General features: G+C 37.4%; 1 protein-coding gene across 1 annotated transcript in view; it reads right to left on the reverse strand.

The window, feature by feature from the left end:
* Nucleotides 1-9,263, reverse strand: part of LOC306886220 (serine protease HTRA1A-like) — a 30,592-nt gene extending 21,329 nt beyond the window's left edge. Inside the window, exon 1 of the mRNA XM_079443161.1 lies at nt 8,641-9,263. Coding sequence (XP_079299287.1) covers nt 8,641-9,106 — 466 coding nt within the window. The 5' untranslated portion in view covers nt 9,107-9,263. The remainder of the gene's footprint in view (nt 1-8,640) is intronic.
* Nucleotides 9,264-10,967: the final 1,704 nt, after the last annotated feature.

Genomic DNA, 10,967 nt, shown 5'->3' on the forward strand with positions numbered 1-10,967 from the left:
CTGCTTAATGTTAATCTTTTGTGACATTATGTCCTCACTGTAGTTTTGACCAATTTGTGTCCTTGTTCAATGTGTCCTTTTTTTCATCTGACCTTATTGCATATGCATTTGTAGTTTCACATGTAAAATTAATAGGAGTAGAGTCAGGGCCGGCGCTAGCCATTTGGGTGCCCTAAGCACAAACGCTTGGCGGTGCCCCCCCCCCCCCCCCACACCACCACCAAAGAAATAACTACCATTCAGAATTTCTTAGTTAGGTTCTCTTTACTTCCAAAATAACTGCTGCAAATAAATAATTGGAACAGAACAATGTAAACACAGAAAGTTAAAAGTGCAAAAAAAGTTTAAAGTGCAAATAACAGTATAAGTGTATGAATTTTATGAAGTATGAATTTTAAAGTGCACATTTTAAACTGCAAATAACCATACATAACTGCACAGTAGAATTTACTCAACAGAGGGACTACATCTCTATAAAGATACCATTCTGCTATTCTATAGAACTATATTAAACATTTTCACTACCATCAGTTGTCAGAGGCCCTACAGAGGCACACGCCTACATTTCCTAGCTGCAAAATCAGCTATCAGGTCATCATATGACAGTTTCTGAGCCACGTCCCCATTGATGCTGATGACAGCCAGACCACTTAAACGTTCCTGCCCCATTGATGAACGCAGGTACGTTTTGATGAGTTTGAGCTTTGAAAAAAAAAATTTGTATAATTATTTTGTATAAATAATTTTGTATAATTATTTTGTATATATAATTTCTATATACAAAATAATTATACACAGTACACGCACATATATCATGTAGACACAAACTTTTATTTTGGATGCGATTAATCGAGATTAATCTTTTCCCAGCCCTAATAATTTGACAACTCTGTGAATATGAAAATATACAAACACTGAGATTGTGGGTTTTTTTTTTTCTAATTTCAGTTTCACCAACAGATGTCGCCCTTGGCCGAACCTCTTGAAAATGACCGCATAGAACAACAACGAAAAAACTTTATCTAAGCGGTCTAATTTGGCAAAATCACATCACGTTCAGTTGCAGGGTTTTTCTAAAGTTCACCTTACCAAGAGGCAGATAGGCATTATATTGAAGCGAAGAAATTACAATAGGGAACGTTCTGCACTAATAGCTATATGCACACACATCTGTAACGTATAGCCTACCTAGGGGGAAAATTAGCTTTATTTGTCATTCAAATATGACGATGAGGACCCCAACGATTGGCCTTCCTTTCCTTCTCAAACAAACTGCATCTTTAACAGCCCAAGTTTCAAAATTTCCCGGGGGAGAAACCCCCGGACCCCGTTACAATAAAAGACTCAACATGCAGGGCTAAAGCCCCGGATCTTTTGCACTACTAGCGACGCGGACGCGCCGACGCCCCTGGACATGCATACTACACGCACAAAACTAACATTTTTATTTAAAACATTGTCTTACCTGCAAGCGACGCGCGAGCATCATCCCGCTGTCTCTTCTTTTTTCTTTTTTCCGCCCCCGACTCTTGGTGCCTTTTCGAGGCCATGTCTGAGGTCGGTGTCGGCCAAATTTGAAATTGATTGAAGCATAATTGAACAGACCACTGGGAGGTGGGGAAGGGGGGGCACCAGAGGGAGACTGGCACAGAGATTCACCTTTTTCTCGACTAATTTGGTCTAGGCCTATATTACTTTTGTATTGCTTTTGTATATTAACATGCTAGAAATATTTTATTTGTTATTTATACTAGTAGCCTATATTGTGATGATATTTTCACGACCCAGATTTTTTGGTGCCCCCCCCCAAGCACTTGGTGCCCTACGCGCAGTGCGTGATGTGCGTGTGCGGAGCGCCGGCCCTGAGTAGAGTATTTAAATAAATCATGCAAGGTGATTTACTAAGGTTTGCAGTAGTCAATGTACTGGTATTTGCACAAATATTAACCACTCAAAAAAGCATGTCTTAAACCATTTTATCATTGGCTGTACGGTAATTTGCTCTGCTCTTGGTAGATTGCATAGGTCATTATGGAAATTATCTGGCTCCCACTATCAACATAATCTATAAAGATGAGAATCAAGATATTTCATGATATAGTTAATGCGTTTGGGAATGTTTCGAATAAAAAGGAAAAAATAAATAAAACTTAAGTGCTGTTCTGGCTGCTGTGTGTCACATGATTTCAGGGAAGGCCTAACCCTAACAATGCAAAACCACATACTGCAGCTATTACAACAGCATGGCTTCGCAGTAGAAGAATGCCTGCAGTCCAGATCTTTCACCTATAGAGAACATTTGGCGCATCATTAAACGAAAAATACGTCAAAGACGACCACAAACTCTTCCGCAGCTGTAAACCTATCAGGCAAGAATGGGACCAAATTCCAACACCAAAACTCCAGAAACTCATAACCTTGATCCAGACATGCTACATCATGGTAAACATGCCCCCGTCCCAACTATTTTAAGACCTGTAGCAGGCATCAAATTTGAAATGAGCTCATTTTGTGCATAAAATTTTTAAATTTCTCAGTTTAAACACGTTATGTTATCTATGTTCCATTGTGAATAAAATATTGGCTCATGTGATTTAAAACTCTTTTAGTTTTCATTTTATTCAAATTTAAAAAACATCCCAATTTTTCCGGAATTTGGGTCGTATCTGCATTCTGCTATGGAGAGTTTAGGACACTAAAAGGTGCTCTAAAAGGTCAACTGTGCTTGAATATAAGGAACGCAAATAAACTCTTCAATCAACATATGTATAAATTCGCCTTACATTTAGAATATATCAGACTGACTGGACTGGAGATTTACTCATGGAAGTTGAAGGCCAAAGAATTCAAAACAAATCCTCCCTTTGGCCATGCTATGGAAAAGTATTTGTTTTGTTTTTTTTCCTCTTTGAAAGAGAGACCCATGATTAGGTCAAATGCACTGGCAGAAACAATAGAATCAGACATGCTTGTCTCATCTTGGCCCATGCTCAGGTACTGCAACCCAAGAGGATCACAAAGATTTAAACAAATCTATAACCTCATATCTCTGACAGAACAAAACCTTTCTAGGCATTTTATGAATTATTAGTGCATATTCTGGCCACTCTTCCACTGCAACCTTCAAAATGATTTAACCAGTGCTACTGTTGATGCATTTATGGTTCAAGACTCCATAATCTTTGGTCTCAGAGCTGCAAGTCTGTAACATCTGACAGTTAATCCCATTACCAACCCTGAGAGAACCGAAATCATTGTTGACATTCACGCATGCGTTGTGCATCCGATTAAATGTTTGAACATACAGTACAGAATTCAAACCATCACAACTAACCATCCTCTGCAGACCAACAGGAAAAAGGAGAGAAAAGTTTATTTTATGGCGACAGAATATCCAGTGTGGTGAGACTGACCAGCTCCAGACCAACATTAAACAAGACATTCAATCCAAAATCACGTTTTGAGAAAAGCTATCCAAACAAAGTAAATAAAAAAACAGCAGTAAAACTTCTGGTCAAAATGGACAAAGTTCACTTTAAAATGATGCATCAGTAATCCAATAATCTAAAACGCCCAATTATAAAATAGAGAGTTCCGACACTAAAAACTGATTGGATGAGCTGCGGTGAAAGCGGTTTTCTGTTTGATTCCAGAATAAGTCATCTTGAAATTTGGTGTATACATAAAACTATTCATATTGCATGTTTAAGAAGAAAAGACTTTTGAACAACAGATATTAAATGCTGCCTAAAAGTGTGCGGTTTAAAGTTTGATTTTAAAATATATTAAGCATGTTACAAAAGGTTTACTATCTCCACATCTGGAAGACTCCAAGACAATAAATCTTCTAGACAGATGTTCAAAGAGTTTTAACATTTTATTAATATTTGCTATTACCGTTCAAAAGTTTGGGGTCAGTAGGTTAAAAAAAAAATCTAAATAATATTTTTATTCAGCAATGACAGATAAGTGACAGTAAAATGTTTATAATGTTAATGGTGTTTATTTAACTTTCTATTCATCAAAACAATATATCAAGGTTTCCACAAAAATACAAATTATTCATAATTATAAGAAACATTTTATGAGCACCAAATCAATATATCAGAATGATTTCTGAAGAATCATGTAACACTAACTTTGCCATAAAATGAATAAAATTTCATTTTTAAAATACATTCACATAGAAAATAGTCATTTTAAATTATAATAATATTTCACAATATTGCTGTTTTCTAATGCAGCTTTAGTAAGCATAAGAGACTTCAAAAATATATAAAAAAAATCTTAACGCCCCAAATCTTTTGAATAGTACTGCAGTACTGTATGTGGATGAAGGTGAAGGGTAAATTGTTCTATTCTACTCTATTCTATTCAATTCTATTCTATTCTGAATCAGCTTCTGCACAGTTCTGGCATATGAAGAGTTCACTCCTGGCTAGCACAGTTCTCACAAAAGTCAATATAATGGGTGAGGGATGAAACCTTGTGAACATGATGAACAGGTCATGCCTGTGGCTCTGAATTATAGTTATGGTGTCCAGTTACAGTTGCGTAAGCTCTGTCTGAGGCCTCTCTGCGGGGTTTGTGAAGGATTCAGACTTGAGAAGTGTGTTTATTTGAGTTCAGTCGAGGCCTATGTAGGTGAGCAGAGAGCAGGAAACGAATCCTTTCTGTGGGAAAGTCCTACTGGCCTATATTATACTACAGAAGCACAATAACTAAAGGAGAGGTGGCTGTCGGAGAAAGAGGCTGGAGAAAAATTATTTGCAAGAGTTTGAGGGAAGGGAGAAGCTCTTGGCTCCAGGGCAGTGAGAAAGAGACATAAATGCATTTGACGAATAATGAAACATTAATAATGAGTCCCTTCTTGTTCTTTTCATGATCCAGTCATAACAGATATCATTCACACTTATGTGCCAGTCTATTCTTGCTCTCGGAGACAGGCTAATTTATAGACTGAGCATCTAGGCCTAATTGTAGATCCGTGCGTGTTAGTATCAGTAAAAAGAGTTCAAGCTACACTAATTTGACTACACTCATAAACAAACATGTCTTTCATAACATGCTAATTGAAGATAGTTAAACAAAAGCGGATTCTGGGCAAACAGAGCACACACACACATATATACAAAGGACAAAACCTTATTCAGAATTTAAACAATACACATTATCGAAACAAAGAGACAATGAAAGGCTGCGATACTTTTCTAACGATATCAAACCATACCTTCACACGCACAAAGTCACTGCTGTTTAGAGTTTTAGAGAAAAATCACCAGCAACAGATCTAAGAGGCTGAGATTCATTATTTGGGAGTTATAAGCAGGATATGAAGGAAAGAGTCCACAAATAGGTATGGGTGACCAGACTGGTAGACACAAGTGACAAGGAATATAAAACGTAAAGTATAAAAGAATGAGTGAAAAACAACAATGAAAATGAAAGTCAGAGTAAAACTCACATATATTTAAACCAAATCAATCATCTACAGACAAATTTTTATTTGTACTTTGGTATAATTATACAGAAAATTGATTTAATGTAATTATTAAATAAATTCTCATTACTGCAAAGAAAAACTATATATTTTTTTATTAATGTAATGCAACAACAAAGGACTGAACAACAAAATCAACAAATGCGTTATAAAAAATGTATAGTATTCATACAGCATGGTAGTTTTAATTGTGCTACCATTAATTTTTGCAGATTTAAATAACAGAAACATGTTAATATCAAGAATCACTGAACATAAAATAACAGGATTAACTGTAATGAGAATGTAATATTGTCAAAGTGCAATAAACAAATAAATAGGCTATTTTATTAGGATTTTTTTTCATCTCAAAGAGAAAGAGAGCAGCCTTAGAGACGGGAGAAATATGTGCCTCGTCAGCATTTGTAGGGCTACTAAACAAATCTGCAGAAGTCTGGACAGGACAAACCTCTGAGAGCCTATGAAACCCACAGAACTAACACACACAACATAAAAAAAACAGATAAAAGTGCATAAACCTCTGCACATACACTCTACAGAGAGTAATTAAAAGCCTGAAACATACAAATACAGACATGCTGAGAGTGTGTATCATGTCAGAATTTCAATGCTATGGTTATACATTGCACTGCATTAATGAACTGTTATTCTTGGTTCTTAATGCACACACACACACACACAAACACACACACACACACACACACACACACAAAACCAAACGGAAAAACAACAACAACAACAAAAAAAAACAGCATGAGCGATAACAAAAGCAAATGAAGAATTGCCAGCAGAAAAAAACAATGCAAAGACACAAAATACAAAAAGCTCTGGGAAACAAGCCTAAAATGCTTAATGAAAACCATGCAAAAGAAGAAGAACATTGCCGTGAACTTAAAACACACACACTGCCCACCACTCTCTCCAGTTCAGGGCCCATGCAGGGATTTCAGGATTACAGCTGTGATCCAATATGAATAAATCATTCACATAAACAAGAACATTCACTTAATCTTTTTCTTACTGCTTATACATAAAACTCACTTCACAGGCAGCTCATTAGGTTTTGGAACAATTGTAAGTACGTTTTAAGATGCCCGATTTTGCTAAATTTTGGTTTAAAGATTCCCTAATTCCCTTAATAATCCATAAAACAACTCCTATTGATCAATTAATGGAGAAGGTGGATAATGCAAGCAACATAATGCTAAATATAATTTTAAATGCTAAATTTCTCCAAATCCATTCTGATGAAGAAACACACTCAAAATTTTGTATGGCCTGAGGATGAGCACATTTTCAGCAAATTTAGATTTTTGGGTAAACCATTCCTTAAAAGTAGTGTTCATGAGTCGAATTGGTTCCTCTGCAGAACGTTTCATATCATGTCACTTTACCCTCTAGTAGACAGCAAGGCAGTTTACTAGGTTCTAGAACAGTGTTAATAGATCAAGGTGCAACATGAGTCTGGAACAAATTTGGTGCCGTCACTCCCATTTCCTTTAATCACAATCATCCAAAACAGACTAAAACATCTAGTCTTGCAGGAGGGCGCCTGAATGACTTACTTTCTGCTTCAGTAAAAGTCTGTTTCCTGATGAATGCATAAGACTCACAATATGACCTAAATCTGCAGCAAGTGAAGAAGAAGTGTGCAGAGAATCAGGCAGGCCTTCAGATCCAGATGCAAATGACATCATGAGTTCTGCGGCACAGTGTGTTTTCTTTAGGAGAGGCCAGGACTTGGAAGCCACAGACCTCTCACAGCTTGGCACTTTGCTTAGAGCCTTTATTGGGCCAATGTGCAGAGAATAGACACATATCAACAGTTATGCCAAAAGTATCCTCAAATTTAATCTTCTAAAGAACATTCAGTGGAGTTCTGATACTCAACAGCTGATTTAAGGAGTTTATACTATTGTAGCACAATTGTTTGCGAGCCAATAAGTGTGTGAGGATTCACTATCACAAATCCATTATCCAGACCAAGACAACTATCCACTTTCAGCAACAATTTAAGAGCTAGCATCTGCCAAAATGAATACACTGAGGCTCTTTCAGTAAGAAACAGGGAAAAAGATAAAGAGAGAGCACATTTCATCTCATTTAAGCATAATAAAATAGGAACTTTATTGTTTTAACGCAATCTCATTAAGTTAAACCCTTTACAACCTGCTCAAATTCATTTCTAATAACATTCTATCTCACACAAATACACACATACACAGAAAATAAGATGTGAGAGGCTTCATTTTCAGAGGTGAAACTATATATTCTGAGGGCACACACACACACACACACACACACATATACACAAAAAGAGCACACAAGCTGCTCTGGTTTTTGTCCATTCACAGAGGTCTTGATGAGTCAGACTGTGTTTGTGTACCTGATGAGCAAGTGCTATGATCAAACTGCACGTGAGGGTCAAAATGCATTAAAATAACTAATTATGACTGAGTGCAGAGATTGCACAATATATAAGATGCATGGCTGAAGTTGGGCCTTTGATCACTTTATCCTCAGTTTGAACTTCTGGATCTCATCGTCCAAATAATGTAGCAAGAATGGCACCATGTTCATCACAAACACGATGAAACAGACACAAACACATGCTTGACTCAAACATATATAGTTTCTGTTACTGACAGAGACTGAAAGGCATTTTCTTCCTTATGCCAACCAAATATGACTAAGATCAGTCTGTCTGCTGTTTAAATGTATAAAAATAATGGTTTCATTCTTTTACATTACATTAATTATTTTTTGTTTACATTCCCAACCAAGAGGGTTTACAAAAGGAACAAGATCGTAAAAATAGGGTGCACTGCAGTATTGTAGACGATTTTGGCCGATGATGAATATACCATCCGGCAAAGATGTCATCTGCATCTGTTGCCAACATCTGAACTCTCTCTTCCATGCAACCATATCCATCTTTTTTTATCTATCTATCTATCTATCTATCTATCTATCTATCTATCTATCTATCTATCTATCTATCTATCTATCTATCTATCTATCAATTAAATTGTTCACATTGTTCATTAGTAGTCTATTAGTACTTAAGGTCTTATACTGTACCACTGTAAAAAAGTGTAAAAGAACAGGTAAACTGTGCTCTGTTTGGGTCAGGTACTCACCCGTCCCACAAGCTCCGCGCTGTATGAAGAGCACCTGCGGCTGCTGCAGGCTCTGCGCTCGGTTATTGACCCGCTTCAGTTCGCATATGTTCCCATAGGAGACTCCGTCACTGCCGCACACCGGGTCGCTGCTTTTACACACGCAGACACCGTGTTTCCCTCTCCTCCTGACGGTAGCGGAGTATCCCACTCCTCCGGTCACGGAGCACTCCAAACTCTCTCCACACACCGGGTCCCCCAGCTTACCCACCCCGCCGCACGCCTCTCCCACTCCGGACGCGCACACTAGGCAGCAGTTACAGTGATCCATCATCTGTCCTGTCGGACAGTCCTTTGGCATCGACGGACACATGGACTTATCACACTGATTCGGACATCCGCCGATCACATAGCGTTTACTGAGGCGCGCATCAGTTTGCAGCGATGTTGCCAACACGCAGATGCAGAACACAGTTATCCAAGTCATATTGATCAAAGTTAAGTAAATAAGGAATGTAAATTGAGAACTTCGCGGTCTTTAATTTCTAAAGAGACCAACTGAGCTGCCTCCAAGCGGGAATACTCGTTGGACCGAGCTGTGTAAATGTGGTGCGCCGCAGGAGCGAGCACAATGCGCGTCTCTTGAGTTTCTGCTGGCGCAGCGTTTATAAAAGCGCTCCGGATTCCACGCGCACACTTCACCACAATGACAACAAGCGCTGCGATTGGCCTGGATGTGGGAAAACTCTTTCAGACTGATGTGCAATCAGAGCAAAGCGGTCTCTGATGCAAATCCAGTTCCTGAAATTGTAGTGAAAACCTACCTCTTTACGAAAACACTTAGCTAGCACCATGGTAACAGTTTTCGACAAAAATAAATAAATAATAATAATAATAATAATAATAAAATAAGGAAATAAATTAGATAAACAAATAAGCAAGCAATTTTTTCCATGACTTGTTCACCAAGCAGTGAATGGGTGCCGTCAGAATGAGAGTCCAAACAGCTGACAAAAACATCACAATAATTCATAAGTAGGCCTAACTGACACAAATCCAGGCCATCATTTAACATAAGTAAATATTTGCGTGTTTGTAAAAATAAATAATAAAAATAAAATAAAAATAAATCCATCATTAAGACTTCTGGCCAAAATACCACAATCCACAAATAGGCCATAAATGTCCATAATCCACATAACAATTCTTCCTCCAGTGAAAAACTTGATACCCTGTTGCCCTCTCACATGAAAATCCACAGACATATTTTTTTAGAACTCTTTTCAGTTGTTTATGGTGCTTGATGTGTGCATATTTCTCTCCTGATTCCGACAAGATGACTTTTCACTGGAGAAAATTGCCTTATGGATATGTTTATTACAAACAGTGCAAAAAAATTTAGTTGAACTATTTTTTTAACCATAGTTTTAACAATGAGATGAGATTTAACAATGAGTTTTATGAAGCAATAACATACATTAGGGAGGTCAGAGTGTTGTAAGACAGTTTCAATATCTGTAAATATTATTATTAACAGTAATATTAATATATATTTATATTTAGAGTTCATTATCATATTGCCAACTCTCACCAGCTGCTACAGATGGAACAAAGAGGAAGAATTTTAGAAACAGAGTGTGGTGTAAAAGAAAGCTTTTTTTTTTTTTACTTTCTGTAAGTGCAATCTCCCCAAAACCTTTTAAGCTGTTACTCAAGACAATCGAAAACGTGTCAAAGGAGGGAGAATTCTAACGACTCAGGTGCCAGTAGTTAAATGAGTAAAAAACCCACAGGAAGACAAATAAACTAATTCCTATCCAGCACAAACATGCACAAACACACAGTAAGAATGTGTATCCGGGCGTCTTCTATGCGTTTCCATTGTTGTTGTGGAAAACTATCACATTTATGAATCTAATCGTAAACAGACCCTATCCTCCAAATAGCAAATTAATTGAACCCATAATTAAAGCTTGCAACAGAGTTATTTACTTGTGGCAGGCTGAGCTTCAGCTTCCTGCTACAATTTACAGGCGCTTGAATCAAGCCTGATAAACATTTTTGTGGTAACACATGGACTGCAGAGTTTACGAATGAGAGTGAGTCCAGGAATTTTACAGGCCTATAATGCGTCTCTCAGTGCTTGTTCGCACACAAACTACATGTCTGAGATTCTAGTGGTAGGTCTATATTTATGATGCTGTGTGCAAAAAAAATTAATTAAAAATAAAAATAATTAGTCTAAATACTGACTTTAAACCCATTCACTGACCAGACCGTTGGGCTGTTTTAGTGCTAGCATCTTTACGAGGGGTTTGGCCATGGGAGAGGCCACTATAAGGCTGGGT

This window comes from Barbus barbus (assembly GCF_936440315.1).
Source record: "Barbus barbus genome assembly, chromosome: 20".
In the NCBI taxonomy this organism is placed as follows: domain Eukaryota; kingdom Metazoa; phylum Chordata; class Actinopteri; order Cypriniformes; family Cyprinidae; genus Barbus; species Barbus barbus.